Source organism: Tauraco erythrolophus, chromosome 6 (assembly GCF_009769465.1).
Source record: "Tauraco erythrolophus isolate bTauEry1 chromosome 6, bTauEry1.pri, whole genome shotgun sequence".
Taxonomy (NCBI): Eukaryota; Metazoa; Chordata; class Aves; order Musophagiformes; family Musophagidae; genus Tauraco; species Tauraco erythrolophus.
Genome location: NC_141470.1, coordinates 66998462 through 67015773, shown reverse-complemented (window position 1 = coordinate 67015773; position 17312 = coordinate 66998462). Strand labels below are relative to the sequence as shown.

Below are 17312 nucleotides of genomic sequence, written 5' to 3'. Positions count from 1 at the left end.
CCATGGTAGTACTGGCAGATACTTGGAAGGCTGCAGGCAAAGTTTGTATCCCTGCTTGTGCTGAATAGTACCTTGCCCTGTGAATGGCATCAAGAAAACAAACGTGGCTTTTCGCGCAGCAAGGTAGTGCTCAGAGTAAATAAGGACATTGCAGTCTGAGCCACGCGACGTGAGTTTGATAGTGCCAATAAAGAAGCTTCCCCTGATACAGAGCCCATCGTTGTGTTTGGGTTAAACTTTCAGTCTCGGCAAAGAGGCCGAGTTGGTTGGGCAGGGAGAATAAATGCGTGTGTGCTCAGCCATGGTGGAGAGCCCTTGCCTCCTGGCCACTGTTGGATGCTGAAGAAATAGTAAGATCAGGGGGAGAAGCACTGTGTACTTACAGGGTGTGTGTAGACAACGAAAGGGACAGTCCTGTGTGTCAGTTACTGTTTAACATGTATCTACCTTTATACTCCTTCTTTTCTCCTGCAGATGTGAGAGCTGTGTGGAACTGCTGTTTGTGAGAGGGGCTGGGAATTGCCAGGAGTGTGATACCCCCCTGCGGAAGAGTAACTTCAGGGTACAGCTCTTTGAGGATCCTGCTGTCGACAAAGAAGTGGAAATTCGGAAGAAAGTGCTGAAAATGTGAGTGTCACCAGTTAAAAGAACAGAAGGTGGATGTATTTCATGGATCACCGCTTTAAAAAATTGACTTACCCCTCCAGTAGTACAGAGGAGATATTTTTTTTAATTTTAATTTTTTTTTTTAAATTCTTTAAATTTTAATGTGATAACCAGTAAAACTTGACTCCATTTACTGTGGAGGGATTTCAGAGAATCTGATTTTATGCAACAACTGAGGGCTGAATTCTCAATTTAGCCTTGAGGGATTCCTGCTTAGCATTAGAAAATATTGGGTGTTTCTATGTGGCCTCCTTTGGCAAAGACTTGCCTCCTAGATGGAGATGATTAGATATTGAGGACTACAGCAGCTTTCCCTCTGGGAGGTGAACATGGGAGTGGAGCAAGAAATAGGACCTTGATTGTTTTGTTCCATGGGGACCTGTTCTGAGAGTTGAAGGCCAGTTCTCTTCAAAATAAAAATGGACAAAAAAGAAGCTGTTTTCACATTGTTTTCTACTTCACACAGCAATTGTTAGTGGAAATGCTTCCTTACAAGCCTTTTGTTACTAGTCTGTCATGCAGATTGGAGAGCTCTTGGAATTGAGATAAATGAGGTTTAAAATTGCTTCTCACTCCTTGTGCCCAAGAAACATTTTATAAGGAAAACAAGTGAGCCAGCTGATGTTTTGGTAGAAGAGGGTCTGATGGAATGTAACAAACCTGTAGAGAGTTGTCTGTGCAAAAATAAACATACAGGTAAATTTTAAACTTGGCAGCCTTTACCTAAGACTTAGTACAAAACTAAATGAATCATATGATGTTGCTGAAATGTGAGGAAATTGAGTCGTTGAACAGCAAGATGTTGATGTGAGAAGTAGTAGTAATTTTGATGTTTGATTATAAAGTCTACTGAAGTTAACAAAAGTCAAACTGGAACGAAGTCCGCTTAGTTGACTAACCACCGAATGAAGTGTAGTGAGAGCAAAAAACGTAAAATGCTTGGCCCACTTAGGTTTGCCAGATTAGATTTTAGTGGGCAGAAAAAATGTCCCCAAATTGGAATTTGGCCCGAGTTCTCAGGACTAGATTTTCATACTCCTTGATGTCATGTGTCTTGGTCCACAGAGCAGGCAGAATCTCAGCTTTATATTTTCTTGGGAAGAGAGGCTGCGTGTCTTGACTTTCAGAGGCTGTCCATGTTCTGGCCAGTCTTCCTTTCATATTTTTACTTTTTCCAGCTATCAGGAGTCACATAAATGAATTTTGGAATGTCTATTGATATAAGGTAATTGTGTAGCATTTTCAATTAGCTGCTGACATATGCTTTGTGGTGTTGGTACAAAGCCAAACTCCCTTTTCTGATACTTCTAGAAAAGCTTTTCTTGTGGGTGTTACTGTTGTCTCTGCCTTTGTTAATGTGCTTCTCATACTGAAGGGCTGGCTTGGAGTTACTATATCCTAGCCTCTGTGCTCCTGTTTTCCTTTTCCAGGGTTACAGGTATTGGCAAACAGTAGGCAACGGTAGCACCGATTTATGCCAGGCTGGCTCCTTTCCTTGGAACCAAGCACTTCTGTCTCCTTTTAAAGGTTCTATGTGTTGGTCCGTTGTGGGAGCCCCAAAGCATATAGCTGATAAAACGAGGTCACTGCTTAATATGCCTGCAGCAAGAGCCGTGTGGAATTGAAACTGCATCTCTGTGTGTTACATAAATACTTGTTTCTCTTCTCTCAAAGATACAATAAAAGAGAGGATGACTTTCCCAGTCTAAGTGAATATAATAATTTCCTGGAAGAAATAGAAGAAATTGGTAAGTCTTAATGCTTGCATTTTTGTTGTGCTGTGCTCCTGAGACCATAGGCTTTTATCTTCTGACTCAGCTGCCTATGAGAATGTCTCAGTTGAGTTTCTGTAATAGGATTTATCATAGTATCAAATGTTTATCTAATTCCTTTTTTCTGTACGTTTATAATTGTATTTGCTGAACTATAGGACATGGTTGAGTGAAACACTTTATCTGCCAAAGAAAAGTACGTGATTCAAAGAGGAAGCTTTATAGCTGGAAAAGAAAGGCTTGCAGGGGACTGTCGGTGCTGCACTGGGAAAGATTAAACAAAGAGAGGAGAAACTGAAATTTTCACTATATGCCTCTATTAGCTTTATCTACCATGACAAAAGCCATATGGTGTCTTTCATCGTTTTGCTTCTGCAAGTACAGTAGTTGAAGCTGCTTTGAAGCCGATGACCTTACATACCACTGTGGTAGCATTTTATGTTGCTGTGCAGAAGGAGCAGGTTTAGGAACAGACGTTGATTTCTTTCTCTTTGGATTAGCTGAAGCAGAACTTTGCCCTTTGGGGAAGGGGCTATGTTATCAACAGAGTTTATTTTCTTCTTAGTTAGGGTGACTAGTGATTTATGGCAGAGTGATGGATTTTGCTTAGAAAAACAAGGACGTGTTCAAAGGAGTGACTCCTAAATGGTTTGTTTCTTGGGTTTTATGAGCTTCTGAGACTTTTCTTTCTTTGTCGTGGAGGAAGAAGGTGGCTTAGAACATGCAAAAGGGGCAGTGAATGTGATTTGAAGGAAAACATGGAGATGCCACTCCCCTTTGGTTTCTCAAAGGAGCCCTTGCTCCTCTTTGCACTGTGGTGTTTTGTAGAAATGTATCCAGTACACTTACTGCTGTGAGTAATGTGTCATGTTTTCATTGGCATCAGAAGGCTGACACTGAAGACCTAAATCGTGTGGCTGGAAAATACCAGGCACACTTGTACGGGTCCACATATCTGGAGAAGATGATGTGGGTGTAGTTCTGTTTCTGTATTTTTTTGGATGGTGTGGGGGAAGAAGGGAATGAGCAGAAAGAATGATTGCATCTTAGCCAGAGGATCCTGGAAGAATCTGTGTGCTCATGGAAAGGAAAACTGCTTTTTATTTATGTAGCATTAAATGTAGGTTTCCCACTTACTGTTGTTGCAGGGGTTTTTAGCATCTGAAACAAGGGAGTCGAAGTTGTGCCTGAAATTGCCTTAACCTCATCAATTTGTGCAGAATGTTGTGATCCTGCAGCTCTTGGGATTAGGTTGTTAAATTTCAAGTGGTTCTAGAACTTGCACTGGTAACTTGGTTTAGAAGCAGTAGAAATCACAGCTGATCTTTATAACCTTTTGAAGAAGAGCGAGTTTGCCAAAAATTGTGCCGGCCCTGCAAATGCATAAGGAAGAAGCTCCATAGATAGATTCATTAGGAATTGGAGTTAGTTGTCTGAAAGGGACAACTAAAATCCTGAAAGGAGTAGGAAGTCCGATTACCTCCTAGTTTCTTCATGTAGCAGCCAATGTGATGAGAGGAAAGAAGGGGTGCAGTCAGAAGGATGTTAATTTTCACCATCAAAAGGGGTCGTTTATGATCTACTCACATCAGGCAGATCCAGAAGCTGGAGGATGTGTTAGATTTGAGAACTCCGCCTTGGGAAAGATTCTCCTTTCCCTGGTGACAAAGCTCATTGCGCGCATCTTGCTCTCCCTAAAACCTTCCCTGCCTGTTCTCCTGGGCAGAGTTCTCCAACTGAAAGTTAGCTGGTGCATAGGGATAGTGTGACTTTTTCCAGTCTTTTTGCTGTGGGTGTTGTGGCGTGGCTGAACCATGTGTTAAAGGTGTCTTCAACTCTGTATGGTTACTTCATGTTTTACTACCGAGAGTAGTTATTTCATGTTTCGGTGTACGTGAATTCCCTGCTCCTTTGTGCATGTGAAAAACCAGGCTGCAAGACGGGAAGGAAAGGGTGTAGTCGTGCAGTGCAAAGTTTTGCCTTGTGGAACCAACATAGAGCAGGTTGACAGTAGCTGGTGGTGGTCGTTCAAGCTTCTGGGTTAGGAAGCCAGGAAGCCAGAGAACTGGATTTCCCCTTTCTGCCCCTGCCCCAGATTTTCAGTTTTTTTGTGGAAGGGTTGAAGTGCAGCTTTACTCTGTTTTCTTTTTGCTGGTAGGTTTTGTTTTCTAAGTCGTTGGGGGGATTACATGCAGTAGTTGTTTGGTGGAAACAAAACGTAAGCATCCTGTACAAGTATACTTCCTGTGACCCTGGCACAATTCTGATAGTTTCTTCATGATTCAGGTAGGTCAGCTCCAAAATTTGCAGAAATTGCACTGTCTTATTCCATTGATAGGATATATGACCTCACTTGAAACACATTTTCTATCTTCATATCAGGATTGTTAAAGCTACAGACTTTTTTGATTTAAAGGAAAGAGTTGGGTGGTACAGCAGAAGTGTGAGAGAGGAAGGTCAAGCAAACATTAGGGTAGTCACCTCTTAGGAGTTCTATTATAAAAACCACATTTTTGAAGTGGTTTAGAATGTAGCTGCTAAATAATGCTTTGGGCTAAAATGTGTTATACAAGGCTTTAAATAGAAACCACATTTTAAAACAAGTTTTCCCTAGAAGAGAAATCCATTGGACAATTTGAGAACATTGTAAACACAGTTTGTCATCATTAACACTAGAAAGAAAAAGAAAGTGAAAGGGTTAAAACCTGCCTTTGGGAACGGGCACGGCCAACATCTATTGGTGTAAGTCAAGTCTATGCCCATATGAGAGGGGCAAGGTTAAACCTTAGAGTGTTGCAACAAGTTACAGTCTCTAGAATTCATGCTGATTTTGCTTGCTCTTCCGCCAGGGTTTTTTCCTTCTCCTCCCCCCCCCAGGGTTTTCTCCTTCCTGTGACTATCTCTGTAGCCAGTTTTTCCAAACCCAGTGTATAAGCTCTCCAGAGCAGGGCCTGCCTCCTAGCTCGTGTATGCACACTACCTGGCACCATTCTCCTGACACCTGAATGAGGCCTCTAGGCGTTACCGCAACACAATTGTTACTAGTAATTATTACTTTTTAAAAACATTCAGTACCTTGAACTTGGAAGGAGGCTACTGTATTTGTGCCCTTTGGATTCCTGTATCTCATTACTCCTCTAAGACTTTATGCAATACCAGCTGCCTGGTGACTTGTCTGGCTCAGAATGTTTATCTCAAAAGCTATCTTTGGATAGAAAGGATTTTGCATCTGTGATCACTTGTGGGTTATGTTGTTTATTGTTTTGTGCGTGGTTTTTTTTTTATGTGTTTTGGGTTTTTTTGTTTGTTTTTTTTTTTTACCTCTGTGTGTATGGAGGAAGATGGCAGTGCTGGTCCTGACAATGGGAATAATCCAGCTGGAAATTGGGCAGCTTTATCAAAGATCTATTTCAATCATCTCATCTGAACAAAGATTTCAGTACCACACCGTTCCAGCCAAAATGATCTTTCTTAGACCGATGGGGCTGAATAATTTCAATCATTTATTACTATGCTAGGGTGTTTTTCTGGAAGATTATTCACCCAATAAAAGACAACTGAGGATAAACAGGATTAATACCTAACTAGATTTTTCTGGCTTAGCTGTGGGTTTTCTTTTGTTTCTGATAATTATTTTGTTATAACCACAGAAACACTGGTTGGAAGGGACCTGTTAAAATCTATTCCATCTTTTCTCCTCCTTACCTCTGTCCTACCCCTCTTAAAAGTAAGGGAAGCAGGCATTGAAAGCACCAACAGAAGGTGCCACAGTACCTTTGGACTCCCTGGGCAGATGGAGGATGTGGTTGCCTCTCCCTTCATAGTGCTGTGCCCAAAGCAGTTGCTCTTCTGCCATTCCTGATCTCTAGCTGGCGATTTATGAAGATGGTCATTAAGGAGTTGTTTGCAGTAGAGTGGGAGGAATATTGTGTATAACAAAGTAATACTACCGATTTTTAAATTTTCAGCTGGCTCATACCAGCAATGCAGATCAAACACTGTCAGCAGCATTAATCATCTGCTGTCTTGCCAGAGAGAATTATCCTACAATTAGAATAGCAAATATTTTTTACACGATAAAAGTACTGTCTCTTAAGGAACTAGGAGGAGAAGTCTCAGATAATTTGCAGTGTTTCAGACTAAAACAGGGAGATTTTTGATAGTCTTAAAGTCCTGCAGTGGAGTGACATTCATTTATACTGCTGCATCTCTGGACAAATTAATGCGCCATACAATTCAAATTTTGTCTCATTTTCTTTTTTATAACTAGGAAAATACTCTTCCATTTGTTGTAGAATTGCATAATAAATGTTTTTGTTTTGAAAAGCAGTGAAAGTCTCCCTGTAGAGGCTGAATTTCAGAAGTAGGGAGTTTTACCTGAATAGAATGAAACGTTTCAGAAAAACACAATAGTCTTCCTGTTGTACTTCAACAGATGTCTCAAGGCAAGTCATTTTATAAACCAACCAATGTGAGATGGATAAGTAGATAAATAATTGTTGCATACAAAACAGCTTCTGTTTCTTTTCCCTGAAGGGTTTCAGGCCTCTTATATCGGCTTATGCTATATTTCAACATGGACAAAAATAAGTCTGGCTTCTCTTTAAAACCTTTTCAAACTTGCCATCTGCTTTGCCAGTCATGTTCAGATCTATAACAATATTTTTTCAGGGTAGATGTAGCATATGAGTTAGTTTTTTTTAACTCTTTCTGGTTCTTCTAGTTTTATAACTTGTTGAAGGGAACATTTGGAAGAATTATATTTAAGATAAATTTCTGGCAAAACCAAAAGTAGACCAAATAAAAAACAATGCTGCATAGTCCTAGCTATGTAAAAGGTAAGATGTTGAGGGAAAAGAGAAATAATCTCGTAATTAAATGGACTCGTCAACTGTAATTGTGAGGATACAATGGCAAGAGTTTGCATTCTCTGCATATTGATGAAAAGACATTTGAAGCTCATGAAAAATGTATTAGAAAATATGTTGGAAGGTGTTTTATTAGAAAATATGTTGGAAGGTGTTTTGGCCTGCTGGTTGGCCACTGATATCCATGCACTGTCAAAAAGCATAGTTTGTTTTGCTGCTAGAAGGGAAGATACTCTCTTCATTTATTAAAGGGCAATTATTGACACTGATGTTGATACAGGGACATCCAGATCTTAACACCGTTGCAAGAAAATTTAGCTCTTGAGTATTTTAAGTCTTGAGACGTGGACAACTTAGTGTTGAGGAGCAGATGCTTAAAACCAAGATAATATTCCTCTTCAATAACTATGAATCAATATTCAGTGGGAGAAATCTGCTCTGGTCTTTGAGGGTGCTGGAAGAATGAATCTTTCTGATTGCTGGTGTCCTACCATATCCTCAAGTGGCAGAGTAGGGTAAGACTGACAGAGCAGAATCAGCATGATTTGAGCAGATCTGACTACTGAGAGGGTTTTACCTGTGGTTTGGTTTCAGCCACAGCAGGAAAACAGAAGGGGAAATAAACCATCTTTCACTTTGCTGTGAGCAGAGCAGTGGGCGTTTAAGGTGGCTATGCAGGTGGATATTGAAGATTTTTTTTAAACATTGATGCAGATACATCTCTCTTACGTGGAAATCTTACTTCACATCAGGTAGCAAAATAATCTCTAAATAAAGGCAGGCATCTGCATATGTCTAAAATTTGCCTGTGCTCCCCGTATGAGTTATAAATATGTTTTCTGGTTTACGAACCCAGGTTGTGACTAGTTGAACTATTAAAGATAACTGAGAAAGGAGAAGAAAGCCCCTGAATGTTTCAAGCAGCAATGGTTGCAAAACCCAGATCATCATCTTATTGCTGGATTATTTTTAGAGAAATACCCAAGAAGTTCAGGAGCCTAAAGGCATTTGGCATCTCATCTTGCTCCTCCTCTTGCACCTGAAGGTGGCATCTGGGCATCCTGCTAGCACAGCATGTCTCATATGCTATTTCTTTCTTGTGTCGTCATTGAGGAGTTTAGAGATCTGGTGTGTGGATTTAAGTTGTAGGAAGTGCTGACATTCCCATGCAGCTGCTGTCATTGCAGAGCCCGGATCTGATTGTATGCCAGCGTTTTCACATGACAATTCTTCTCTGCCATAATACTCAAATATTAAGCTGCTTGTCAGCTGGGAACCGTAGGCTGGAAAGTTGGAGGTCAAACTCCATTAAAATACTAAAAATTTAGAGTAAAATAATGTATTTTTCTAAGGAAATGTTGCTATAGCTGGAAAGTGTATGTTTTTTTGCAATTAGAAAATGCTTTTATGCTTTTTGGAGAGAAAAAAAATAAAATACATTTGAAATGGGTATCTTGCTTCCAAAAACCAGGGAGCTGAACTCGAATGGCTTGTTTGGGTTATAGCAATGCCCAGAAGTTCCACCTGAGATGAGCCAGACAACAGAGATGGGTGCTGCATGTAGCTATGGTAAGAAGAGACAACAGACTATATACAGGAGAAGGGAAGCTTTATTCCCATGCTTCTTGCTCTTACAGGTGGGAGACCTCCAGTATAGAGGCCAAATAATCTGCCCAGGAGTGGTGGTAAAGTTGGAAATGGAACCCAGGTTTTGAATATCAATTGAATGCAAAACCAGCCTGGATCTCAGATCAGTTCTGAAGTGGGGATGGTGGGGTGGGGATGGAAGGGTTCTGCTGATTTAGGAGCAACACTGAATTAAAATGTCCGTCCTCTTGATATTGTGCGTTATTTGGAAAAGAACATTTTGTTTATTTGTTTAAGGTTAGGAGTTTCTTCGGCTGAGTCTTGCCTAGCCCTTTTTGTTGCAGTTCAAGGAATGACTGAATACTTTTGATAAGAGTAGGATGATGTGGTGGTTCAGTACTCCTGGAAAGAGAGTATTTCTATTGCCATGTGTACATTTCTCTTACTTCCCTAGTACCACCTCTGGCACCTGTCTGGCCCCTTTGTTGAGCCAGTTCAGATTACTGGAGGGTTTCTGTGCACACTGCAAAGCATCCAGGGAGTTCTGGAGGTGGAGCAGGGGAAGGGATGAGACCTATTGCTGGGAAGAGGGACGTAAGAGTAGGACTGCCTCTTCTTGGCAGTAGTGAGCTGCTGTACAGCTGGGTTTGTAGAACTGAGCCATATCCCACAAATCTAGCATTTTGGACCTTCCCTGTTTTCTCCCCCCACCCGTTTGCTCCCTGCTTTGATTTCTTGCTGTTTCCTTTGTTACACTCAACTGGTTTGCCAGTCTAGGCTACTCATGGTTTGTCTTACCTAGAACCCTCTTAAAAGCTCATTTCTGCCATGTTACCCGTGGAGAAGATGAAAGAAGGGATGTAATCTTTACCAAACAAACATGTGCTGTTCTGATGAGTAACAGCACAGACTTTGTGCTTCTTCCTTCTATTTCTCTCTAGCAGCCTTACTTATACAAATGATTTGGCAGTGCTGTGTGTGCCCAGGGTTCATTTGACCCAATCACTTGAGAACCTAGGAGGAGAAAACTAAAGTAAAGCTTCCAAGTTTTGTGCTGGTGTTTCTGCTTCCCTTCCTTAGGGTTTGACTTAGCGCAGTTGCTGTGCCGTTGTTTCCTTACGAAGGATTTAGCAATGGCAGTGCAAATTTCTCCGCTGCTCATGTAAATTTACTGTAGCCACGTGACAAAGCTCTTTGAGGCTTTGAGTGCTGTACGTTGGCAATCTTCAACAGCTTTAAGGCCGTGGGCATGAGCCCAGCATCCACTCTGGATGGTGCTCTCTAAGCGACTTCCCAGTGATAGTGACTTTCAGTTGGAATTCACTTGACCCGCAATTGAACCAGTGACCTAGAGGTGAAAGGCTTATATCAAATTCCAAATCATCCAAGCCATCTACATCTTTCAAGCTGTTGATTATAGAAACTGTTAAATTTCTTGAGGTATTGTCTGTGCCATGTGTAGATAATTGGGGAATGTCATGCTAAACTGCAGAGCTTGCTGGCCAACCGTGCTTATTCATGATTGCGTGAGCTATAGTCTGTCACTATCGAGAGGCATCAGTAGAATGTTGTTTAACCCATTAATCTGCATGCATTTACAGATTCCTCATAATAAAGTTAATTGTACATTGATGCCTTTTAAGTTATCAAGTAATATGAAAATTTCTTGTGTACCTGAGAATTTGAACAGTCCTTATAGTCATTGTGTCTTAGATAATCTTATGAAATGGAATGACTTTATTTCTAACCGTGTCTTAATATGTGTTTAGTTTAATTTTACATGAGTCACTGTGTTAGCTGTACTGCTACTTCAAAAGGTCAATGTTTTACAAATAATATTATGATTATTTATGTGTATTATCAATATCAAAAAACAGGATGCAAGGCTCAAATTTTCATCTCCTACAGATGTATAAACCTAAAGGAACTCTGCTGACTTCCGTTGAAGGTTGCAGTGATTTAGCAGATTGTATTACTTGACAGGGCATATTTAAATAAATTCTGTTATTGCGATGTTTATATCTGGTGCTAGAAGGGGTAGAGAACATAAGAGTAGTATTTCTTTGTCATAGTCATGCATGCCAACCTAATGCTTTTACTTTCTTTCTTTGTAACATTTATGCAGTATTTAACTTGACCAACAATGTGGATTTGGAGAACACTAAAAGGAAAATGGAGCTGTACCAGAAGGATAACAAAGAAGTCATTCAGAAAAATAAGATAAAACTGGTTAGTTAACTTCTCCTCCCCCCTACAGTTTTTATTTCATTAGTTAAAGAATTCTCGAAGTAGAGTACTTCCTGTAATGTCTTAAAAACAATTCAAAGCTGAAGGCACTATGCAGCTTTCACTTTGTGTTCAAAAACTGTAATATGCCAGTATTCTGTGATACTGATATTTAGTGCTGCTTAAAGAGGTTAAATCGATAGTTGAAATGTAGTTATGCTTTATTTTGGGAAGAGCTTAAAGAGAGGGAGAGGCACTAACGTCTGCGTTTGATACATCACCACTGCATGTGTGCTGGCAGCGTCGTTGGACAATATCCAGGAGAGACCAAGTTCATTCCTATACCAGGGGAATTATTCCTTTCTCATCGGAAGAAAAAAAGGAATCCAGACACAGACATTATGAAGCTCCCAAGAGAGAGCTGTAAAATTGAGGGAAAGCACAGGTCTGGTTTATGCAAAATTTAAAATGAAAGACGTTGAAATAAACATTAAAACTTTTGTTCAAGAGCTGATAACAATAACATCAGGAGTATTGTATACATGATCTGTATGCAAAACACATGGTTCTTTGAAGATTTATTCATTTAAAATACAACTCAGATATAATTTTGTTCTTTAAAAATAAACTTGCAAGCATTTCTTTCTGTAAGAAAAGTTTAATCTGTTAAATATTTTTTCAGTATAAAAATACACATTGTTATCGGTTCTTGAAGGAAAATGTCTGCCCAGAGTGTGACATAACAAGGTTTTGTTCTATTCCATTTGCACTAAGGACTTACTTTCAAATCAGTAGGGGTGAAATCCTCACTCCCCTGAAGTCTGTAGCAAAACTCCCAGTGATTTCTTTAGCTCTAGGATTTCACAGGAGGAGATTGGAATCTGAAAAATGTTTGTTTGAACCTCTTCCTTTTAAAGGCAAGGAAATTTCCCTAGGGGTCCATTTCTGATCTGTTATCCTGTCTCTGACACTGTGCAATATCCTCTGCTTCAGAGCTTGAAGAGACCTGCCAAATCTTTGGCTTCACGTCTTGTTTTACAGTGTAGGTGCAACCTCTAGGGTCACCACGGGAACAGCGTGCTCTGCCTGCAGCCCACCTTCCCTTCACGTACGTGACTTGCAGGCAGCCCGTGCGCTAGCTGTGTGATCGTATCGAGTGGCACAGTAGTACTCTGTACCCACCCAAGCCCCCTGGGCCTTCTGTTTTCTGTACTGCATGGTCTTGCTGTGCTAGAGGCTGTCTGGTGGAAGCTGTGCAAGCCTGCGTGAGTCCAGACTTACTGGAGATCTGGAGACATTTCTTTTTTATTTCTTTTTCAACATTTGAAACATAGTAATAGACTTGAAGCAGTCGCTGTTACAAAAACTGCATGATCGTGCTCATAAATTTACCCCTCTCCCGAAAGCTAAAAGGTTGCTTTCTCTCTCTAGCTCTTTTTGACAGGTTTTGGAACTTCTTTACTCCGTAAATGTTAAAAGGTGTCCTAATTTCTCTCCTAAACTTCTTATGGTGGGACAATGACTGGCATTGTCTGACTGACAATTTTTCTGCCCACTGTAATAGTTTGCTTCTGAGGAATACGGATTTTTTTCTGTCCCTCTTGGTGTTTTTGTTACCCTTTGCCTGTTCCAGTTTGAATTTGTGTTTGGCAAGCAGAAGGGACCAGAATTGAATGGAGTATTGTAGGTGAGATCTTAACAGCCTCTTACGAAAGAACACTGTTTTCCCGTCTCTACTGGAAATACATTGACATACATGATCCTAAGACGGTTCTTCTCTGGTAGCACTGTCATATGGGAGGTTCCAAATCAGTAGTGGTCAAGTAGTGTGTTATGTTTTCTCCTCCTTAGTTTCTAACTGATGAATTAACGTCTCCAAATCTGCGGCCTTGTAAATTATTTTCATCTCACTTCTGGTACTTCTGTCCTCGTGAGTATGTCATTATTTCTTACAAATGAAAATATTAGATTACTGAACCAGTCACCTCAGGATTTGAATAACTGCTTGTTCTTCTCTCAATACAAGCCATATTTTTCACCTCTGTAGCCAGTTCCTAATGACCTTGCTACTCATGTACTAACCCATCTGTTGGATCTGTAGATTTGATGCAAGACCATGCAGAGAAAAAGTTTAAGTAGAGGGGTTTGGATAAAAAGGTGAGGAACTCTTGGAGAAGTGATTCTTGTCATTATAAATTGTTTTTTATATCATAGAATGGTTTGAGTTGGAAGGGGCCTTTAAAGGTCTTCTAGTCCAACCCCCCTGCAACCAGCAGGGACATCTTCAACTATATCAGGTTGCTCAGAGCCCCATCCAACCTGACCTTGAATGTTTCCAGGGATGGGACATCAACCATCTCTCTGGGCAACCTGCGTCAGTGTTTCACCACTCTCATCGTAAAAAATTTCTTTTTACATCTAGTCTAAATCTATTCTCTTTTAGTTTAAAACAATTACCCCTTGTCCTGTCCTAAAGGGCCCTGCTGAAAAGTCTGTCCCTAGCTTTCTTATAAGTCCCGTTTAAGTACTGGAAGGCTTCTAGAAGGTCTCCCCGGAGCCTTCTCTTCTTCAGGCTGAACAACCCCAACTCTCTCAGCCTGTCTTCACAGGAGAGGTGTTTCATCCCTCTGAGCATTTTTTTGGCCCTCCTCTGGACTTCATCCAACAGCTCCGTGTCTTTATGTTGAAGGCCCCAGAACTGAACTCAGTACTCCAGGTGGGATCTCATGAGAGCAGAGTAGAGGGGCAGAATAACCTCCCTTGACCTGCTGGCCATGCAGCCCAGGATAAGGTTGGCTTTCTGGGCTGTGAGCGCACATTGCCGGCTCCTGTTGAGCTCCTGATCAACCAACACCTCCATGTCCTTCTCGTCAGGGCTGCTCTCAATCCCTTTGTCCCCCAGCCTGTATTGATACCAGGGATTGCCCTGACCCATGTGCAGGACCTTGCACTTGTCATTGTTGAACCTCATGAGATTCAAACGGACCCACTTCTCAAGGTTGACCAGGTCCCTCTGAATGGCATCCCTTCCCTCCAGTGTGTCAACCACACCACTCAGCTTGGTCTTGTCTCTAAACTTGCTGAGGGTGCACTTGATCCCACTATGTCATTGATAAAGATATTAAACTGTTCCAAGACAGATCCCTGAGGGTCCACGTTTGTCGATGACGTCCATCTGGACATTGAACTGTTGACCACTATCCTCTGGATAACACCATCCAACCAATTCCTCATCCATGGAGCAGTCCAACCATCAAATCCACGTCTCTCCAATTTAGAGAGAAGGATGTTGTGAATGACTGTATCAAAGGCCTTAAAGAATTCTGGATAGATGACATCTGTAGCTCTTCCCTTTTCCACTAATGTAGTCACTCCATCATAGAGGGCCACTAGATTGGTCAGGCAAGACTTGCCCTTAGTGAAGCCATGCTGGCTGTCTGGAGTCACCTCCCTGTTCTCCATGTGCCTTAGCATAGCTTCTAGGAGGATCTGTTCCATGATCTTCCCAGGCTCAGAGGTGAGGCTGACAGCTTGGTGGTTCCCAGAATCCTCCTTTCTACCCTTTTTAAAACTGCATGCAATTTTTCCCTTTTTCTAGTCACCAGGAATTTTACCTGACTCATGAATTTTCAAATATCATGGAGAGCGGCTTGGCAACTGCATCAGCCAATTCCTTCAGGACTCTGGGATGCATCTCGTTACGTCCCACAGACTAACGTATATTCAGATTCCTCAGGTGATCACAAACCAGTGAGAGAGAGTGGGAGGGACTTTGGTCCTCCAGTCCCTGTCTTGCCGTTCATCCACTCTAGAGTTGTGGGAAGTGAGGTTCCCAGTGAAGACAGAGGCAAAAATGTTGAGTACCTCAGCCTTCTCCTCGTCAGTTATTAGCAGTTTGCCAGTTGTGTTCATCAGGGGGCATACGCTTTCTTTGACCAGTTTACTTATTTCTGATTATAATTTTCCTGGGCTGGTTCTTAAGACCAGATCTGCCAGCACTTCACTAGAAGTTCTCTTATATTTAAGTGCAAATCCCAGGCAGTCTCTAGACATAAATGTGGAAGAGGCTTGGAATGTCCTAAAGACCCTGAGCTCTTCAGTTCTGTTGACTGAACTAACTAGATCCCTTGATTCTTAGGAATAACCTCCTCCAGCAACTTGGGGATTTTTCTGTTTGTTTGCCTTCATTAAATGCAAAGAGAATCCAGTTTCAGGTGGTCACTGATTGATGACCAGTTCTTTACCAGTGTCACTACTAGTTACAAAACGAAAGCAGCTTCTGTTGGCTCGGTGGTGGGGGATGAGCTCTGTCAGCTCTTGCATCCAGGAGTAAATGGGCCTCCACTGGGCCCCGTTGGCTTGATTTGCCTCTAAGGGATGGTTTTCAGCGTATTCTGGCATATATCAGATCACGATGCTTTACTGTGTAACTTTAGGGCTTTTTGTTACAGGAACAGATTTTACTAAGCTCTGGGCTGCAATAATGTTTTGCTGAAACTGTTTCCATGGATTAACCATCCATTTAAGATTTATAAAATTTTAATCATCTCTGTGTGTTTACTGAATCTCCCTTTGTTTCAGTATTTTTGGTGGGGAAGATGTGGAAAGTGTTTTCTGTATCTTGTTGTCCTATACCTTCTTACCACCAACCTAATGTTCTTTTGATTCCCTCTTCTGCATAATGTTGTTTAGCTGTAATTCCACACCCCCCCCTTTGAGCGCTCTTCTTCCACTATGATTTTTACTTACAGATGGCTTAATAGTTTATAGATTAAAAAAAGACTTCCCAAGAAGTAAATCCTGAAACAAAAACTTGTCACTATGTACTACTTAATTCTTTTTTTTTTTTTTCCTTCTCTTGTGGCATATGACTTCAATTGAAGTTATAGGAAAAATTCCTCATTTTCTGGGAATGTGACTTTTTTACACTTCATACTTAAATATGTTTTAACCTTTACAAGCTTCTTTATTAATATTCACATATTTTTAATTTCTGATAAGCACACAGTGTACTTAGCACACAAGATGCAGCTGATTGGGCGAGTGATCAGGAACAGTATTGTGAGATTATATTTTCAGTCACCCACTTACATCAGTTGAGAAGTAGGATGTGTGGAAGTGAAGAGAAGTTCCTTCATTTTAGAGTGAAGATGTAAGGAAAACCCATTGTCATCCTCTAACATTTTAAGAGCTAAGTTTCAAATGGTTACTTCCTACTGCAGAGTAGCAAGGAAAAAAAAATAATCTAACATTGCACTGGACAATAAGAGGAGATACAATCATCATAATCACCTTAGAATTCTACCTTAAAATATAGAATTTGTCTGCATTCCTGTGGCTTAGTCTGTCCTAGGTCCTTAGGCAGTAGAGCTGTGGGGGAGTTCTGTCCACCCAAGGAGGAAGACTCCTATGAGTTGATTTCTAATTTCCATTTCAGACGCGGGAGCAGGAAGAGCTGGAGGAAGCTTTGGAGGTAGAGCGACAGGAAAACGAACAAAGGCGACTGCTCATACAAAAAGAAGAACAACTACAGCAGATAATAAAAAGGAAGAACAAACAGGCACTCTTGGATGATCTGGTGAGTAACAGAACCAGAGGCTTTGAATGCTCAGTAGCAGAGCAAGCAACGTGCACATTGACATGCGTCTCTACCATGGTTAACTGTGTGGAATTAACGCATCTACCTCTTTCTGTTTCCCTCTCTTGCATGGTTTGTGTTACTTTCTCTCATCTATCATTCATTCCAGTGTTACAATCAACTCTGATTTTGGTAAGCGAAGGACTGGAGGAAGAGTGCTTCTGGAATTCATAGACTTAATTGGACTCATTGTCCAGAATGTCCAGTGCTTGTTGGAACTTAATTCTAGGAGAACATTCTTGGCTTTTTCGACACAAAAGTAATCCTGGATAAGATTCTAGCAAAGAAAAATGTGGAAGGTTTTGGGATATTTGACGAAGGCTATTTTCCTGGTTCTACCTGTTTTGATTTTTTTTTTTTGTTAATTTGTTTTCCTAGTGAGCTTCCATTGAAAGCTCTTTTCTCTCTATTGCAAATTGATGTGTGGAGGTATATTTCAGAAATTGCTATAGTGAGTCCAGCCACTCTAACAGTTTACTTATTAGTTGACATTTTGACTGGATGTCTGAAGAAGATCTAGCATAAAAGTCTAAATTTCTACTTAATTCATTGACA

At 40.9% G+C, this 17312-nt stretch overlaps 1 protein-coding gene across 5 annotated transcripts in view; it reads left to right on the top strand.

Moving 5' to 3' along the window:
* Positions 1–17312, top strand: part of MNAT1 (MNAT1 component of CDK activating kinase) — a 131809-nt gene that overhangs the window by 38242 nt on the left and 76255 nt on the right. For all 5 annotated transcript variants that reach the window (XR_015222196.1, XM_086612718.1, XM_086612714.1 and 2 more), the window contains exons 2-5: positions 475–627; positions 2341–2414; positions 11019–11122; positions 16557–16697. Coding sequence is in view for 4 of the 5 variants with exons in the window: in XM_086612718.1 (XP_086468844.1) it covers positions 475–627; positions 2341–2414; positions 11019–11122; positions 16557–16697 (472 nt within the window). In the remaining variant the exon portion in view is untranslated. The remainder of the gene's footprint in view (positions 1–474; positions 628–2340; positions 2415–11018; positions 11123–16556; positions 16698–17312) is intronic.